Raw genomic sequence first — 19,297 nt, 5'->3', positions numbered from 1 at the left:
AAAAAAAAAAAAAACAAAACAACATTGAGCTATTGATCATCCCCTTACTCCACTTCCTAAGTGATGGGATTACAACTGGATACCCTAGTTTATAAACACTAAATACTCTTTCAAGTCTAGAGTTTCTGCAAGTTGCCATCACTCATAACTACAGTGGTTTCTACTTCTGACATTATAGAATTGCTCCATTCCCAGTTTGAACCAGGAAAAATGTACAGAACACACCGTTATAGAACACTTTGATAGCATTTTATTTCAAATGCTGGCTTCTGCCCTATAATTAGAAAAAAAAGAATGCTGTCAGTCTGCTCCCAGCTCCTCTGTGAAAAGTCCAGTATCACATGTTTGTCTCTCACATGCTGCTTTTCATTTCACTTCTGCAGGTAAACATGACTTAAGAAGATGCTCCATGGTTAGGCATCCCAGCCTCTCAGGCAGGGCAGGAGAGAGCAAGGGAAGCCTACAGAGTATAGATGATTTTGGAGTCCCATCACCTGGGCACTCCTCAGGAGTCTTTTTTGTTTTGTTTTGGGTTTTCCAGACAGGGTTTCTCTGTGTAGTTTTGGCTATTCAAGAACTCTATAGATCAGGCTGGACTAGAACTCACAGAGATCACCTGCCTCTGCCTCCCCAGTGCTGCGATTAAAGGTGTGCGCACCACCAGACTCCTCAGGAGTCACTCATGCTATTAGGCAAGCTGAGGTTTATGGGCCTCTCCTTGTGTCTCTTCGCACTCCTCCCATGGGTTCAGCTGAGGACCAGGAATCATCAATGTCTGAAAAGAACAGGAGGCTGAAGTTACCTACCAATCAAGCTTGCTGTTTACTCAGAATGGCTTCACTCCCTCATCAAGCAACCAGGAAAAGTTCCCCTTTCCTCGCGTTGCATCCATTCCTTCTCTCCACTAGGTGGAGCCCAAGAGGAGAGTTTCAGGATATCAAGACTATGTACATACAGCCTCAAGATTCAAAGCATGCGAGCTGCCTTACCTTGAGGATGGGCTGCTTAGGGGGTGCCCATTGGGGTACAATCTTGGCATGCATTCTCCAGCTTCCATATGGGTTCATCAAGTGTCTTTCAAACACCACATACTCCAGGACATCCTTAGGCACATCTTCCTGTCCATACATCAACCGGCCAAACCGATCATAGATGGCCAAAGTCTGCAATGATGAAATAAAATCTGGCCTGTCAGAGGATTCTGTTTTATTTTTGTCATACAACCATTTTGGAAACAATCTTTTTTTTTTTTTTTTTTTTTTTTTTTTTTTGGTTTTTTTGAGACAGGGTTTCTCTGTGGCTTTGGAGGCTGTCCTGGAACTAGCTCTTGTAGACCAGGCTGGTCTTGAACTCACAAAGATCCGCCTGCCTCTGCCTCCCGAGTGCTGGGATTAAAGGCGTGCGCCACCAACACCTGGCCTAAAACAATCTTAACAAAAAAATTTTAAATTAATGAAAATTAAAATTACTTCAGAATTCTGAACTTACTAATCCTTGCTGATGTATTACTCTTCAAGGTTCTCTGATGGGTAGGGAAGGTGGGAAACCAACAGAGGAAAAGTAATACCCTCACACCACATCTGAGTGGAGATAACACTTAGAAGCCGCAAGAAACTAACAAACTTTTCCTGAGAACCTACAGTCCTGGGCCAAAGGGTGGAGCCCAGTGGTGGGAGCATTTCTCTAGCATGCACGAGGTTCTGTATTCAATCCCCAGAAAACAAAAAACAAACAGCCCGGAACCTAATAGTCCAGACACAGATGCCTGCCATTGAGATTTAATGAAAATATCTCTTGTATTCAAAGAGACCCCAGCCCGGTTAAAACCCTTGAGGTCACTTAAGACTTAGCCTGCTGTCCTACTGTGTCCTCAGCTTTTAGCTAGCCTTTAAGAGAACAATGTAATGTGAACTTCCCATGTTACCTACTTTTACAACCTAGTCTAAGACACAGTTATGTATCCTCCATGCCCTGACCCTGAGTAGTGTGTATGTGTATGTAGTAGTGTGTATGTGTATGTAGTAGTGTGTATGTGTATGTAGTAGTGTGTATGTGTATGTAGTAGTGTGTATGTGTATGAGTAGTGTGTATGTGTATGTAGTAGCGTGTATGTGTATGTAGTAGTGTGTATGTGTATGTAGTAGTGTGTATGTGTGTGCTGTGGTAAGGATTTGATGAAACAGTCAACAAGTTGAAAGCAACTTTACATAACAAATATCCACCAAAAGTGCTGGAAAGAACCTGTAGAACCTGTAGATGTCGATAACATTTCTGCAGGACTGTTTACTTTTCTGAGTGCTTTAGGGTCAGCAAAGTTTGTTCACCCATGAAACTCTGTTGAAGACTTCTGTCAGGACTCATCATCCCTTTCCACACCCTGTTTTCTGTGCTATTCAATAAACACAGAGTAAAGCCCTTCGTTAGGGACAGACACAGTGGCAGCAGCAGCAGATGGCATCCAGGCAGGCACACATTCAAGAGACAGACAGTGGATAGGCCAGGAACCACAGAATACACACAGGCAGAGAGGAGTGGGGAATTCAAGTGTGGGCTCACTCCTGGTCAAACTACTCCAAGAGGAAGTCTGAGATTTCATTCCTTAAAGCAACACTGATGCATTTTGGCGTCTCTGAGGTTATTTTTAAAGTACTTAACATGGAGTGAAGAAAACAGTGACTCTACCTGCCGAGTGTGCAGGCGTACGGTGACCTGGCCATATATGTTGCTCTGGTTCACCAGGCCTGAACAACGAACATGAACCACTTGGGCTGGCTCTAAGGATTCCACAAAGCTCCAGCGGACGGTCTTGTACTTGAGGTCCCAGACCATGTCCTGAGGACACAAGAGAAAGGGAACAATTCTGTGGAAGGTATTGCTGAGACCACAACTGCTACACGGTAATCAGCAGACAGTGCAGTTCATTCTTCCTCCCAGTTTCAGGGGCGGTGATGGCAGTAGAGACACGACTCACTTTAACCCAGGCAGTAATGCTGATTCAATCTTTCAAGTGCTAGAATTACATATAAAAGCCACTATGTCCCTGCTCGGTAGACCAGTCTGGCCTTGAACTCCAGAGATCCGCCTGCCTCTGCCTCCTGAGTGCTGGGATTAAAGGTGTGCGCCACCATCGCCCAGCTCTTCCCAAGTTTTTATGTTATTTATTTTTATGTTTTTGAGACAGGGTTTCTCTGTGCAGCCTTGAATGTCCTGAAACTCACTTTATAGACCAAGCTAGCCTCAAACCCACAGAGATCTGTCTGTCCCTGCCTCTCAAGAACTGGGATTAAAGGTGTGCATCACCGCCACCGCCACCACCACCACCACCACCACCACCACCACCAGCCAGTACTTCCCAAGTTTTGATCAAGCTACTGGTCATGCTTGCCTCCCAACTACATTTTTATTAAACCACTCCTCAAGACGCACCCACTGGGACTGAAGAGATGGCTCAGTAGTTAAGAGCACTGACTGGTTTTCCAGAAGACCTGTGCTCAATTCCCAACACCCACACAAAAGCTCACAACTGTCTGTAACTCTAGTTCCAAGGGACCCAACACCCATAGCAAAATATACAAAAAAAAAAAAAAAAAATGGCCCACCCACCATTCTCCAAATCACTGAAACCACTGCATACCACCACTACCCCACACAGCACTGCTCACACCAGTGCCTCCCACACACGCTCATAACCTGCTAATTACTGCAAGTACTCTATTGGTAGTACACTCTTTCTCTGTTATCTTTACCCCCTCCCATTTCAGCAGTGAAAGGGAGTGTTTTCCAGAGCTGTCAGGACTACAACAGATGAGGTACACTTGTTCTTGGGGAGGCTGACAGAAACAGAAACTGAATTTCTAGAAAGTGAAGTTCTTATTCTAGAGCCTCCAGCTGAACTACAAATTCAAAGCCTCTGTCCTTGGGGGTTCCTCAAAGTACCAGGCACCCCTGCTACTTTCTAACATAAGCTTCATGAATTTTGGTTAAAACCTTTACCATAGGGTAGACACATGACGTGAAGCCTCACACGGTTAACTCTCAACCTCAGGATCTACACACTAGACTCCAGGCGTTTCTCTTTCCTCATCTGCCGTGTGCCTCCTCAGTCTGTGCCAAGTCATTATCCTTTGGCTGAAGATAAAGGCCTTGGGCTGAGACAGCTCCGTGGTTAAGAGCATTGGCTGCTCGGGGCTGGAGAGATGGCTCAGAGGTTAAGAGCACTGACTACTCTTCCAGGGGTCCTGAGTTCTATTCCCAGCAACCACATGGTGGCTCACAACCATCTATAATTCAATCTGGTGCCCTCTTCTGGCAGAACACTGTATATGTAATAAAAAAAAAAAACATTCTGACCACATCACTTCTTAAAAAAAAAAAAAAAGAGCATTGGCTGCTCTTCCAGAAAATGCCAGTTCAATTCCCAACACTCATGCAGCAGCTCACAACTGTCTGTAACTTCAGTTTTGATCTGGCACCTTCACACAGACATACATGCAGGCAAAACACCAATGTACATGAAAATAAATAAAGAAGAAAATACATTAAAAAAAAGAAAGGACAAAAAAAGGGGAAGGAAATAAAGTTCCAAAGCCAGAGTAGTGGACGTAATTTGAGCATTAGGGAGGCTGATACCCAAAGACTGCGAATTGGTAACCTGAGCTACATAGTAAGACCCCACCCCACCCCCAAAAAGAGAGAGAAAGAAAGAAAGAAGAGACACAACAGCAATAACAAAATCAGAGCTGACTTCTAACTCTGCCTGCTCAGGTATGCCACCATTCTAAGGATAGGAACCTACCGGAAAACAGTGTTCAGTTACCAAGGTATGAAGCCGGTCATGGTCTGAGCTAGAAAAGGAAAAGAGATATGTATCATTGATTCCTACTTTTATGGAACACATTATGAAATCTGAAAATGTGCTGGGAAGATGGCTCTGTGGGTAAGGGCTTACTTACCACAAAGCCTGACTTGATAAATTCAATCCCCAGAACCCACATGAGAAGTACTGACTCCAGACACAAGTCATGGTATGTGTGTTTCCTTTTATATACATACAAAACAAAGTATAATAATAGAAAAAAGTCTGTCCCCCCAAGAAAGGGTCTCTGTGTAGTCCTGGCTGTCCTGGAATTCACTCTGTAGACCAGGCTATCCTAGAACTCACAGAGATTACCTGTCTCTGCCTCTTAAGTGCTGGGATTGAAGGCATATGCTACCACCTTCCAGCAAAAAGAGTTTTGTTTTGTAAGTTGAATATGGTCCTGAAGCTAAAAAACAGTTAATTTATACAAATGTTTTCTGCATATGCACTATAAGCCACATGATATACTAATTTGTTTTTGTTTTTGTTTCTTTTTTGTTTTTCTTTTTTGGTTTTTCGAGACAGGGTTTCTCTGTGGCTTTGGAGGCTGTCCTGGAACTCGCTCTGTAGACCAGGCTGGCCTCGAACTCACAGAGATCTGCCTGTTTCTGCCTCCCGAGTGCTGGGATTAAAGGCGTGCGCCACCAACGCCCGGCTTGTTTTTTTTGTTTTTCAAGACAGGGTTTCTCTGTATTGTTTTTGAGGTTGTCTTGGAACTCACTCTGTAGACCAGGCTGGTCTCGAACTCAGAGAGATCCACCTGCCTCTGCCTTCCAGTGCTGGGACTAAAGGCGTGCGCCACCAACACCCAGCGATATACTAATTTTTGATCTACCACAAAACCTTGACATTTAATAGCATTTAATAGTTTGTGTTTCTGGAAGACAAAGAAGTTTCTCTGAAATCACATCTTATAGGTGGGCAAGAATATTCACTAAGACATGTAGCTGATTCTGGCATAGGGAACAAAGTCCAAATGCCATGCAAGAATAAAAAGTTCCTTATTGGGGCTGGAGAGATGGCTCAAAGGTTAAGAGCATTGACTGCTCCTCCAGAGGTCCACATTGTGGCTCACAACCATCTGTAATGGGATCTGGTGCCCTCTTCTGACATGAAGCAGAATACTATGCATAATAAATGAATATATCTTTATTTAAAAAAAAAGAAAGAAAACCCAAGGTTGGATGACAAAAAATAAAGAGGTTGAAAAAACAGATACCTAAGCCGGGTATTGGTGGCGCACGCCTTTAGTCCCAGCACTGGAAGGCAGAGGCAGGCGGATCTTTGTGAGTTTGAGGCCAGCCTGGTCTACAGAGCGAGTTCCAGGACAGCCTCCAAAACAATACAGAGAAACCCTGTCTCGAAAAAATAAAACAACAACAAAAAAAGCCCAAAACAGATACCTAAAGGTGCAGGGATAGAGAACCTGTCTTGTATGCACAAGGCCCAGGTTTAAGCTCCAAAGGCACCAAACAGTCCAGATGAAGCTCTCTTCCCGTCTCCTTTTCTCTTTCCTTTCTCTCATATAAACAATGCCCCCCCAAAAAAAGAGAAAAACAAAAAATCGACAAGAATCCAAGGATTAGTCCTTAACTCTATTCCAGACTTGGGGGCAGAGTGTAGCTCAGATACAAAATACCTGGTTAACTAGAATTAGGCCCCTTGGTTCAATCCATAATAGGACAAAAGACAGGAACAAAAAAAAAATTACAAAGAACAAAAATTTCAAAAATGGTCGGGCATTGGTGGCGCACGCCTTTAGTCCCAGGACTCAGGAGGCAGAGGTAGGCAGATCTCTGTGAGTTTGGTGCCAGCCTGGTCTACATAGAGTTCCAGGACAGCCAAGTCTACATAGAGAGGCATTGTCTCAAACAACACCAAACTACTAGAAAAGCAGGGAGAAAAGAAAAAGCAGCTTCAGTTACTACTGAGGATATGCAAGACGATGAGTTCACTTACTTGTTTAGACAAAGGTGAGCTTCGATGAAAATATCCTTAGCTTTTTCAGGGAAGTCTTTCGTTTTAAAATTAGCATCAAATTCTTTTATCTTTCGAACTCTGTAAAATTAAGATGAAAATCATCATAAAGATAATGCCACAGCATGTAAAATAATCCACTCCTCATTTAAAAATTTTTAAAATGTAAATGCCAGTGAGGAATCTGCTTCAGACAGATTCTGACATAATGAAAGTTAAACAACTATTACTCAGGCCAAATGAAAACATCCATACACTAGACAGTAGAGTAGACCCTAATTTGGGGTCGAGGGCATGTTTGTGTTTTCTTACAGGAAAAGAATAAAGCTTCAGTAGCTGTCACAACATTTGGTGAGATACATGGAGCAGAGAAAACTGGACCTGAGACCATGGGAGCCTGCTCAAGCCAGTTCGAGATCTCCTAAATCCGTGTTCCTGACCCTTGATGTCATCAAATCTACAGCCCGAGAAAGAAATAAAACAGTCAGTTCGAGATTTCCAGTGTCTCATCAGGCTTGCTACATCAACCTCCTGGACCCGTGAGTTTTCATCCCAAAGCCAACAAAACTGGAAGATTAGCAGCTAGCCTTTGATACACCTTAAAACAACAGAATTCATTTTGCCAGCTTTTCCCTTTGGGGGAAAAAAGACCCATTTAAAACATTTGGACATTGGTATGGACTGTGATGAGTGGCAAAAGCCTCTTTTCAGTATTTGAACAGGACATGGTCACTTGAAATATCAGACTTGGTAGTTCCTGTTTCTGGAATCACACCTATGCCAGTGTGTTCTTCTGGAGAAATGTGGTTTGTCCTGGTACGACAAAAAGACTTTGACTCGGGTTGCATGTTCATCTGATACTACTGACATTAAATCTACAGACTACATCACCACAGGAACAAATTGGTACTCTGTAAATAGTGCAACAAGCCTCTTGTTCATATTTTTTATAATGCTACATGTGTAACATCAATGATTGTACCTAATGTATCTGTGCAAGTGCACTCTCTAATGCTTTCCTAAGTAGATCTTAAAATGATTGTAAACTTTATCACTGTTTTGACCGTCAAATTGTAACTATAAATCACCCTTGTAGCAAAGAAAGGCTGGTGGTAGAATGCTAAGGCCCAGATCGGGGGATGGGCAGGTGACAGAGAGGCGCTATGTCAGTGGGGGTCCTAGGAATGGTAACAGTGGCAGTAGGCATTCTGGCTTCATGCTGAGTTCAAAGTGCCTTAGCCCATGGCAATCCCGATAGCCATAAAGCCTTATTACAAATGATTTTAAGGTTGGGGCGCTCAGCCGGGCGTTGGTGGCGCACGCCTTTAATCCTAGCACTCGGGAGGCAGAGGCAGGCGGATCTCTGTGAGTTCGAGGCCAACATGGTCTACAGAGCGAGTTCCAGGACAGCCTCCAAAGCCACAGAGAAACTCTGTCTCGAAAAAACAAAAAAAACAAAACAAAAAAAAAAAGGTTGGGGCGCTCTTTTGACGAGCAACCTGTGGGGAAGACCCACTCCCACCTAAGACAGGGGTTCAAGGTCCCCCAAAGATGGGCCAGGGGAGGGTGACCCTACTTGACCTAAGACAGGAGTGCCTCATTTAAAAATAAAAAGGGGTGAATTGTGGGGACACCAGACCTTGAGCAGAAACCCACTTCCCCTTCGGACTGGGAGCAGGCATCTGTGTAATGTTTACTGAAAACAATTCAGTGCTTTAAAGCTCTTGATAGGGCTCAGATAAGGGCTTGCTCACTGAGATACCATGACTTTCACACCCCCTATGGCTAGATGCCTCTTCCTGTCCCGTCCCGTCGTCATCCCCGTCCCCCCCCGTGTCTCCCTGATTCTGGGGCCGGAGATTAAACCACCAGCCAGGAGGGTGAGAAGTCTGGAAAGAATGGTATGTAAATGGATGGCAAAAGCTGACTTGGGAAGCATAAAGTTTTCTTAAAGCAACCGACCGGTCTCTGTGTCATCTATCCCGACCACCTCACTACATTCTCGGATGCAGGCCGCACAGCAGGTGCGACACATCACCAATCGTAACAACCTGAGTTCAATCTGGGGACTCACATGGTAGCAGGAGAGGACTGACTCCCACAAGCTGTCCTGACCTCCATGCCTGTGCTGTGGGATGAGCCAGCAAGTGCACATCAACTAACAAATAAATAACCTGCAATAAAACTACCAAATCCCCACGTAATTTCCAGAACTCAAAGTTCCCATTAATCTCCAGGTCCACCTACCCAGTTAATAATTATTTTTTGACTGCAAAAAGACTGTAAATTTAGACCCATGGTGGTGGCGCACCCCTTTAACCCCAGCACTCGGGATGCAGAGCCAGGGGGATCTCTGTGAGTTTGAGACCAGCCTGTTCTACAAAGAGCTAGTTCCAGGACAGCCTCCAAAGAGAATCCTGCCTTGAAAAACCAAAAAAGGAAAGAAAGAAGAAAAAGAAAAGACTGTAAATTCAAGTCTCTCTCAAGTCAACCATTGTAAAGAAAGAACAAGCAGACCAGGATCAGTGGTAAGTGGGTGATATACACCTTTAAGACAGGAGGCAGAGACAGGTGGCTCTCAGGGAGTGTGAGGCCAGCCTGGTCTACCTAGGAGTTCCAGCACAGTCAGAACTATAGAAGATTCTGTCTCAAAACAAAGAAAAGGATCAAGTTTTCCTCGGTCTGGAGAAGCAGCTCAGAGGCTAAGGGAGCATAGTGATTTACAGAGGAATTAGGTTTGGTTCCCAGACCCATATCATGTATCATGCCTCTCATAACTGCCTCTAACTCCAGCTCCAGGGGCACCCAACACTGTATCAGCACTCGCTTGGCACACACCCACTTATAAACACATACACATAATTTAAGTAAACCTTAAAGAAAAAAAAAGTGTTTTCAAAGTGAAATTTTAGGATTCTAGGATTTAAGAAAACTTCTACATCTCAAATACTCTGTGTGTGTGTGTGTGTGTGTGTGTGTGTGTGTGTGTGTGTGTGTGTGTGTGTGTGTGTAAGGGCTGGAGGTTCACACACACAAAAAAAAAGCCAGGCGGTGGTGGCACACGCCTTTAATCCCAGCATTTGGGAGGCAGAAGCAGGCGGATCTCTGTGAGTTTGAGGCCGGGCTGGTCCAACAGCCTCCAAAACAATACAGAGAAACCCTGTCTCGTAAAAACAAACAAACAAACAAACAAACAAACAAAAAGGGCTGGAGGTTCAATTTAGTAGTAGAGCGCACGTCCAACACGTGCAAGGTCCTGGTTCAATCTCCAGCTCTGCAGCACCAAAGAGGACCAAAGCCAGATAAGAGCCAGACAACAGAGAGCTTCTAAGTAGCAACACTGAAAACAAAGAAAAGGCCAGTCCTGGTGGCTCATCACGCCTTTAATCCAGCACTGGGGAGGCAGAGGCAGGTGGATCTCTGAGTTTGAGGCCAGCCTATTCTACAGAGAGAGTTCCAGGACAGCCAGGGCTGCTACACAGAGAAACCCTGTCTTGAAAAAACAAACACAAACAAAAAATGCAGGTGACTGGTTTTTGTTTGTTTCTTTCTTTTTTGAGACAGGGTGTCTCTGTGTAGCCATGGCTGTCCTGAAACTCACAGATCCATCTGCCTCTGCCTCCAGAGTGCTGGGACTGAAGGGGTGCACCACCATTATCCAGCTTGTTTTTTTCAAGACATGGTTTCTCTGGTACACATACATGAAAGCAAACACATAGAAATAAAGAGAGAGAAGGAAATCAATGTAATATACCATATAACACAATAAGGATAAAATATCAGTCTTCTCAGTCTAGAATATTGAACCCTAGGTGTCTCTGATACCTACGCCAACTGTGATGCCACATTCTTTCTGAATCGCTCAGTTCTCTGTGTCAGTCCTTCCTTTGAAAGGGATGACATTCGAGCATCACCTTCAGGTGGAACATAGGGATCAAATATACCAGCTGTAAGGAGAGAAGAAAATCAAGAAACTGTTGAAAGACTGAGAAAACATCATCTTGAGGTCAGATAAACCTGGGAAGGACACAGGATATTAAGTGGCCTAATCAGACTTGCACATAGAGGAAACTTAGTTATACCTGCGTAAGTACCAGGAACTAGCTGTTTGCACTACTAGGACATCTTTTGTTATATTTAGAAAAGGAAAAAAAAAAGGATAACAATTCCTTCTAGAGTTTGTTCCACTTCTACAAACTGGAGAACTTTCATTCTTTCTAGAAATTGTGAAAACAAGATCAAAAGATGACCTCAGAGCCAGGTGGTGGTCCACGCCTTTAATCCCAGCACTCGGGAGGAAGAAGCAGGTGGATTTCTATGAGCTTGGAGACCAACCTGGTCTACAAAAACCCTATGTCGAGCCTCTGCCCCCCCCCAAAAAAAGATGACCTCATAAACAGGTCTGGTATTGCAGCCTTTAGTCTCCAATTATACTTAGGCAGGAGGATCACAAGTTCTAGTCTACTCTGACAAACTTAGAGAGATTCTGTCTCAAAGGCAAAAAGAAAGGGGGACTATGGATCTGACTCAGTAATGGAGTGTTTGGTTAGCATGTATGAAGCCCTATATTTAATCCCAAGTACTGTAAAAACAAAATAAAACTGACTTTATGAACTATAGTATATATAAACTTAGTGGTTAATTTAACAATGTCGTCAGTGGTGGTGGCAAAGACCTTTAATTCCAACATTTGGGAGGCAGAGGCATGTGGATCAGAAGTTTGAAGATAGCCTGGTCTACAGAGAGAGTTCTAGGACAGCTAAGACTACACAGAGAAACTGTCTCCAAAAAAATAAATAAAAGGGGGGGGATTTTAATGCTGTCAATCAGAGTCTAAGGCATTCCAAGCACCAGATATCTGACAGCAGAGGCATTGAGTACGGTGCCCAGAAATATTGTTACTCACCTGTACAGGCCAGATGTATAGGACGCTCCAGTTTTTCTGGAGGAATAACCAATCCTGCTTTCCTGGCATATTCCAAAAACTCCTTCTCTGTTTTGTACTTGGGTTCACGAGGAAGGGGTCTGAAACGGCTTTTGGTTTTTACCGGAACTACAGCTGGGAATTGAGTCACCAGAATGGGCTGGGAGGAAAAGGAAAGGTTAGCAAAGAAGTGATTTGGAAAGAAAACTATCTTGAGCAAACTGTATGCAGAGTCTTACAGAAAGGACATATCCAAATAGTGCTTCAGGAGAAGTTATGAAACAACTGCTGTGAAGAAACGACATTACTACTTGAACACCTAGAGGTGTCCCTTACCACAAGTCATTCAATAACCTTTATTAACATCAGTCAACACTTTCTAAAAGCTTTGCTTTAATACATTCTGTAGACTGCTTTATTTGAACATAATTAAAGCAAAAGTCCTACCATCAAAGACCTTTAGCTTGATGGTGAACCTTAGTTCAAACACAATACTGAGGAGTGAAATGCTGTTATTAAAGCATTAAGCGAGATCTCGTGCGCATTTCCTCCACATTTCTATTTTGCTTTTTCGACCCAGGCAGTGTCTCATTGTCTTCATCCTGTTCTTCGAGCTCCTAACTGGCCAATAAACCTTTGCGAAGCCAGGTGACCTTTTCCCTCCGATCAGGAGTTTCGTTCCAAACTAAGACAAAGCCTACCATGTACCTCTATCCTTGGCAATTTTTTTAAGAATGTAAAAGAAGCCACTATTTGTTTCCTTTTAACATCTCGCCAAAGAGACTAGAACTAATGCGGAGAAGCATAATGTCAGCAAACTTAAATCGTCCCCAAGGCCCCGCCCAGGTTGTCTTCACAGAGCCACTGGAGAGGCGTAGAGGGATCACATACACTTCGAATTCTTCCCCAGACGAAGTCGGACTCGTATCGTCCAAGTTCGTCTACGGCCACTGTACGATTACTCCCTTCTACTCTGTCCTCCTCCTTCTGCCTCTAAAATTTCGTTCGCCTCGTCCCTACCCACCTGCCGAGACCACCATCCCAAAGCCTTGGTCAAGCAGGACAAGCCCCGAGGTATGGGGGCTGCCATTTTGTTCACGCAAAGGCCGCCGGGATGCCGGTTGAGCCGCAGAGCACTGAGCTGGAGAAAAGGCGCATTGGGAGGCGCGGGCTCGGGAGTGGAATTTTCCAGGGCGCGCGCCCTCGGCCGAAAGGTGAGCCGCGCGCACGCGCACGCTCTCGTGTGGGGCGGGGGCGGGAGGGCAATGTGGCTGCGCGTGCGCAGTGAGACCACTTTGGAAGTAGGGTAAACCGCAGGGCTGTCACGCGCCAGCCGGAGTCCGGCGGAGAGCCAACTGCGCCTGCGTATGAGGTTTTCTGTTGGAGCACTGGGTTGCTGCATTCCTGGTTGCTTAGCACATTGTTACACCTTGTTTGCTATTTCGTAAAAAAAAAAAAAAAAAAAGTGTTTCCCTCTGAAATCAGAGGACTTTGAGATTAGTGTTTTCTTCCATTGCTTGGAATACACTGGAGGTATTTAGGGTGAAAATGATAGTTTCTGGGTGAGTATCTGACCGCAAAATGCAGTATAACCTTAAACCTGAGCCCCACCTAGTTTTCTACGTGAGGATTCTTTCTTCCAGTTCCATTAGGGAAACTGGCCGCTGTGGTTACTGAAAAGCAAACGGCACGTGGGTTGACAATCTTTTTTTTTTTTTGTCATAAAAAAAAAATCCAACAGCTCGTATTTCAAAATTGATTACTAGGCACCTGCCAATCTAAGCATTTTACATACATCAACGTAATCCTCACCACAAAAAGCAGGAATATTTCTATTTTACATATGTGGTTGGGCCAGCGATATTAAGTATGTAATTTAAGTTGAGACAACTAATAGCTTCAGAACTGAAAATCGGACTCATGGAGTATAATAACTCCAAAGCTGCTTCATAGTTATGTGATGTTCAGGCTATCCTGGAACATCCAGTACCATAAACAGTTCTGAAGAACAAATACTATCCATATTTTTGATTTTCATATTCTGTAGATTACTATCAATTGAGCATTTGTCTACAACATTTTTCTATAGATTAGGAGTTATGGTCTGTGCATATAAGAGCTTTCAAGTTAAAACCAACTTGCTGACAGCTTAAAGTGCTAAGAGCTGTTATCAGAGGGACTGAGAAATTCCAAACGTTCAGAAATCACAGGTATCGTTTCAGATGGTAACTTCTAATTTTTGTTAACTCAATATGTAGCTAGGATGACCGTGAACCATACCTCATCTTTTTGTTTCTATCTCCCAAGTGCTGGGATTACAGGTGTACTGCACCATGATCACCCTTTGAAACATTTGTGTTTTTGAGACAAGGTTTCTCTGTGGTACCCTGGCTGTCCTGGAACTTGAAATGTCTTCAAGGGTAAGAATTTCCTCAAATTTTTAGTCTTAGCACTCATTGTAAATTCACCTGTCTCTGCCTCCCATGTGCTGGGATTAAAGGCATGCACCACCATTGCCGGGTTCTTTTACTTATTATTATTATTATTGGTGTTTTGTTTTGTTTTTGAGACGGAGTCTCGCTGTGTTGCTCTGGCTGGCCTGGAACTCTCTATACTAGGCTGATCTCAAACTCACAGAGATTACTCCTGCTTCTGCCTGATAAGTGCTGACATTAGGGCTGGAGTGATGGCACAGAGTTGTAAAGAGCACTGGCTGCTCTTCCAGAGGTCCTGAGTTCAATTCCCAGCAACCACATGGTGGCTCACAACCACCTGTAATGAGATCTGGTGCTCTCTTCTGGAGTGCAGACATACACGAGGCAAGATTGTATTCATAATAAATAAATAAATCTTTAAAAAAAGTGCTGACATTAAAGGTGTGTTCCATCATGCCTGGCCACAGATGTCTCATACTCCTTAACAGACTTCTATCCACCTACTCTATGCATTATAAAAATAAAACATTTTTTTAAATTTGGTACACCTGACAAAGTGAGAAAATCTCCATGGAGGAGTGACTATTGATTATTACAGAATATTGTTATACTCCTTTTTTTTTTTTTTTTTTGGTTTTTTGAGACAGGGTTTCTCTGTATTGTTTTGGAGGTTGTCCTGGAACTCACTCAGTAGACCAGGCTGGCCTCGAACTCACAGAGATCCGCCTGCCTCTGCCTCCGGAGTGCTGGGATTAAAGGCGTGAGCCACCAACGCCCAGCTATAATCCTTTTTATACTCTGCTCTTTTGTCAAGTTTTATTTTGGCCACATGGAGTAGATAACACATCCTAAGTCATTTCTGCCTAACCTCTGGTCAATTTCTCAGATACTGCAAACTAATTCCATATCAGCCTGAATAAAATAAGAGTAGTCGGTATGGTTTAGTTCATTAAAGGTGATCATTGTTGCTTTTGATTAGCTGTCTTGGAAAATTTGTATTATCCTTCTTCCTCATTAAGTCCAAGGCTAACTGCCGGCTGTCTACTGGTAACACTGAAGGATATTTCTTAATCCTCCAACACTAACAGTTTGCATTTCTCAGAATGCAAGATAAAAAGGATTTTTCGTCAAGATCCCTTCAGCAGCACATACATCGAAATTGGAATGATACAGAGAAGATTAGCATGGTCTCTGCGCAGGATGGCATGCAAATTCATGAAGCATTCCATGTTTTTATGACATGATAAGCTTTCTACAGAAATATTTCCGTCTTTTTTTCTTCAATTCATATGTTTTCTAATTGTGCACAAATGCTGTCACCTTCACCAGTTTTACAACTATTCAAATATATAATGTTGGACTAGGCAGTAGAGGCACATGCCTTTGATTCAAGCACATGAGAGGCAAAGGCAGGCAGATCTCTGAGTTTGAGGCCAGCCTGGTCTCCAGAGCAAGTTCCAAGACAGCCAGGGAAACACAGAGAAACACTGTCTCACAACCCCCTCCCACAATAAATAAATAAACAAAACAAAATAAATAAATAAATAGGTACAATTAAGTTTTGGTTTTAAAAAGCTGGTAAACCAAGTCTTTGTCATTTGTTCAAAAAAGAGAAAAGGAAATGAGGCTAAAAAGATGGCTCAGGGGTTAAGAGCCTTTGTTGTTTTTTCAGAGGACCCAAGTTCAGGTCCCAGCACTCACATAGGAGTCACATCCCCGATCATTCTTAATTCCAGGGGGATCTGATGCCCTCTACTGGCTCCTGAGGGCACTACATGCATGTGGTGGTGGAGTGTATAGAAAACATTCAGACAGGCACTTATCTACATAAAACTAAAACAAATCTCTTCAACAATGGTGAAAAGGAAACACTATGAGGCAGAAGTGTCTTCCCCATTTCTGTCAACACACAAGGTGTTCCTGGAATCCATGTTTGTCCTAGTGAAACTTTCAAATGGGGCCTTGCCTTAGTTATTGTGGTGAAGAGAAACCATGACCATGACCACAGCAACTCTATAAAGCAAAACACTTCATTGGGTGGCTTTTGGTTCAGAGGTTCAGTCCATTATCATCATGGTGGGACATGATGGTGTGTAGGCAGATATGGTGCTGGGGAGGGAGTAGAGAGTGGTCTGAGATACGAGGCTTGAGCACATATGAGACCTCATCGCCCACCCCACAATGACAGACTTCCTCCAACAAGGCCATAGCTACTCCAACAAAGCCACACCTCCTAATAGTGCCACTCCCTGAGTTTATGAGGGTCAATTACATTCAAACTATCACAGGCCTAAAGAGAATAGGTCTCCTTGCTAGTGACAGGGCAGTTATGTGTGTGTTTTGCCCTCCCAGTGACAGATAACATCAAGATTGAAGCTTACAGAGGCTGGAGACACAGCTCAGTGGTTAAGAACATGTACTGCTCTTGTGGACGATCTGAGTTTGATTCACAGCACCATATCAGCAGACTTGCAACTGCCTGCAACTCAAGGGGGACACAATCCGCCTGTTCTCTGAAGGCACCCACACACACATAGGTACACTAACACACATACACATAATTAAAAATGATTTAAAAAAAAGAAACCTATGGGCAACTGGAGAGATGGCTCAGCAGTTAAGAGCACTGGATGCTCTTCCAGAGGACCTGAGTTCATGTCACAGTAACCACATGGTGGCTCACAACCATCTATAACCACATCTGGTGCCCTCTTCTAGTAGACAAGTTTACATGCAGGCAGAACACTGTACACATAATAAATAAATAAATCTAAAAAAAGAAAAAGAAAAAAGAAATTTAAAGTCATCTTGGCTACGTAGTGATTTCGGGTTATATGAGACCCTGTCTTAAGGAGGAAGTTATTACCGTAATCATGGGGACCTGAGTTTGAATCCCCTGAACCCATAAAAAGCTGAGCACTGATTAGGAGCTCTGGCTTCTCTTGCATAGGACCCATATTCTCAGCACCCCACATGGTGTCTTACCAGCATCATAACTCCAGGGTTTCTCGGTGAAGCCCTAGCTGTCCAGGCTGGCCTCCAACTCAGAGGACCACCTGCCTCTGCCTCCTAAGTGCTGGGATCAAAGGTGTGCGCCACCATACCTGGCTCCGCCTTTGGTTTTTAAAGATTAGAAGTTCTGGAGCTGGAGAGATGGTTCAAAGGTTAAGAATACTGGCTGCTCTTCTGCAGGTCTTGAGTTCAATTCCCAGCAACTACATGGTGGCTCACAATCATCTATAATGACATTGGGTGCCCTCTTCTGGCCTGCAGGCATACATGGAGGCAGAGTGTGTATACATAATAAATAAATAAAATCTTAAAATAAAAAAAAAGATGGGAAGTTCTGAAATTCTCTGAGTGACCTACATCTAGAAGAGAAGAACAAATTTGAACAGGAACATTTTTCTGAAAATTGGGAAAATCTGATTCTAAACACAATGATACATGGATTATTACAAGTAATAGCTGGCTTGGCAAGCATTTACATTGTGCTTCCCTGACTTAAGGTGAGAGCACACAGGAGAGGGAAGTGACTTGGCCAAGGCCAGGTGCCACAGAGGAAACACGAATGGTGGCTCCTAGCAAACACTCCCAACTCATCTTAGTTAACAACATCGGCAGTGCTTTGTCACCCAGGGCAACGCCCCGTGGTTCTCACCAGCGCTTAGGAATTTGATAGTGCTTGATGCCGCTTCTTGGCCACCCCTGATTCTCATCTGTACAATTGTGGTAATCCGATACGTAAATTACAGAATTTATTAATTCATTAAAATCAAATGAGTTCCACTCTGGTTAGTTAGGGCTCCTCCAGCCTCCAGCCTGCTGTTATCCTAGGAAAGGATCTATATGGGGAATCAAGTAGGATGCTAAGAAGTGTAGCTGCCTCTTATGCTGGGCACAGAAGAGGGACACCCTGCCCTAGGGAACTACCCCAGTGCAGTGCCCCTACACAGGAAATCTCCAGGCAAGACAGGAGCTGACTCCTCAGGGAGCTCTAACATGCAGTCCTCCTCTCTGCTGAAGCCAAACCACAGAAACACAGGAAGTTTCCATGGCCCAGAGTGATTCCTTATGTTGCACTGCAGAACTCTTCTCAGGGCTGTCTTTCTTTCTCATCCACCATTCCCCTTTCCTCTGCTGCTGCAGACAGAGCCTTTGCCTTTGTGCTTGCCCTAGATTCCCCATTCTGAAGGCATGTTTAGGGAGAGGTATTCATCCTGGCTCAGCCAGGAAAGAAGCCAGCCCATGCATCCTGCTGCTGGAGAGAGTGAGGTCTAGAATTAATCCCTCGCCTTGCCTTGCTCCACTTTCTCCCAACTGGCTAAATCAAGCAGTAATCCTAAAAGGGAATTTCAGGCTATCTGTGACTCCCTACCTCCTCCACCCCACCCCACACAGTGTTTAGGGAGGAGAGGGCAGAGCCTTTGGATCAGAGTAATCTGTTTCTAACCCACTTCTATTCTCAGGGATTACTTCTAGGGGGAGGGGAAGGGAGAGGGAAAGAGAAATAAATCTCGGCGCCTTCGTGCTTGGGAATGTGAGGAGGAAACTCCAGATGTGCCCTTGTGGCAGTAGGCATTCCACAAGCCTAGGAGCTCCTCCCTTCCCAGGGTCCACAGGCTGGAAAGGCAGAGCCTAAACTGGGGTTTGGCAATAATAGGCACTAAATGAAAGAGTGGGAAATTCATGACTTGTGGGCAGATGAAGGTAAGAACTGTCCTTGCTTATATCTCCAAGCTTCATATCTTTATAAGCTCAAGTTACAGGTAGAGTCAACCCATCAATAAGTGTGACACGGCGAGAAAGCTCTCTAAGGACAAAGGAAACACGGCCCCACTGGTGCTGGCTTCCATTTGTCCTGTGGCCTTACACGAGTCACTTTACATCTCTGATCACAAACTTGTCCTTAGTAAAAGGGGCAGGGGTCTCTCTCATGCATCCTAAAAACCCAGATTCCTAAGTGATCTCTCTATTTATAACACACAGAGACCGGATCCCTGGATCATGTACCAGCATGACTCTTTTGTGGGTCTTGTGTGAATCTGGTGCTTGGCACACATCTCCTCTAGCTTGTACTCCGTCCTCCAAACCCACAGACCT

General features: G+C 44.0%; 1 protein-coding gene and 1 non-coding gene across 2 annotated transcripts; one reads left to right on the top strand and one right to left on the bottom strand.

Moving 5' to 3' along the window:
• Positions 1–230: 230 nt before the first annotated feature.
• On the bottom strand, positions 231–12,942 carry Mrpl45 (mitochondrial ribosomal protein L45). The gene is made up of 8 exons (XM_005075910.4): positions 12,784–12,942; positions 11,742–11,919; positions 10,665–10,782; positions 6,818–6,916; positions 4,796–4,844; positions 2,683–2,832; positions 990–1,163; positions 231–775 (listed from the first exon to the last, which is right to left on the bottom strand). Exons 1-8 carry the CDS (start codon positions 12,847–12,849, stop codon positions 689–691), a joined length of 921 nt encoding a protein of 306 aa, XP_005075967.1. The 5' UTR covers positions 12,850–12,942; the 3' UTR covers positions 231–688.
• A 2,383-nt stretch (positions 12,943–15,325) lies between these two features.
• Positions 15,326–15,429, top strand: LOC121141605. The gene has a single exon (XR_005878585.1). It is a non-coding gene; the product is annotated as a U6 spliceosomal RNA (small nuclear RNA).
• The last annotated feature ends 3,868 nt before the right edge of the window (positions 15,430–19,297 follow it).

This window comes from Mesocricetus auratus, unplaced genomic scaffold (genome assembly GCF_017639785.1).
Source record: "Mesocricetus auratus isolate SY011 unplaced genomic scaffold, BCM_Maur_2.0 Super-Scaffold_100007, whole genome shotgun sequence".
NCBI lineage: Eukaryota > Metazoa > Chordata > Mammalia > Rodentia > Cricetidae > Mesocricetus > Mesocricetus auratus.
The sequence above is the reverse complement of the archived record's forward strand: the minus strand, read 5'-3'. Positions and strand labels throughout refer to the sequence as shown.

What these genes read in the sequence shown, in the direction of transcription:
- Mrpl45 (XM_005075910.4), bottom strand. Translation starts at nt 12,849, where the DNA reads ATGGCAGCCCCCATACCTCGGGGCTTGTCCTGCTTGACCAAGGCTTTG. An exon ending in AATGTGGCATCACAGTTGGC is followed by an intron (nt 6,917 to 10,664) that starts GTAGGTATCAGA and finishes TTAATTTTACAG; the next exon opens with AGTTCGAAAGATAAAAGAAT. An exon ending in GCTCACCTTTGTCTAAACAA is followed by an intron (nt 4,845 to 6,817) that starts GTAAGTGAACTC and finishes TTCCTTTTCTAG; the next exon opens with CTCAGACCATGACCGGCTTC.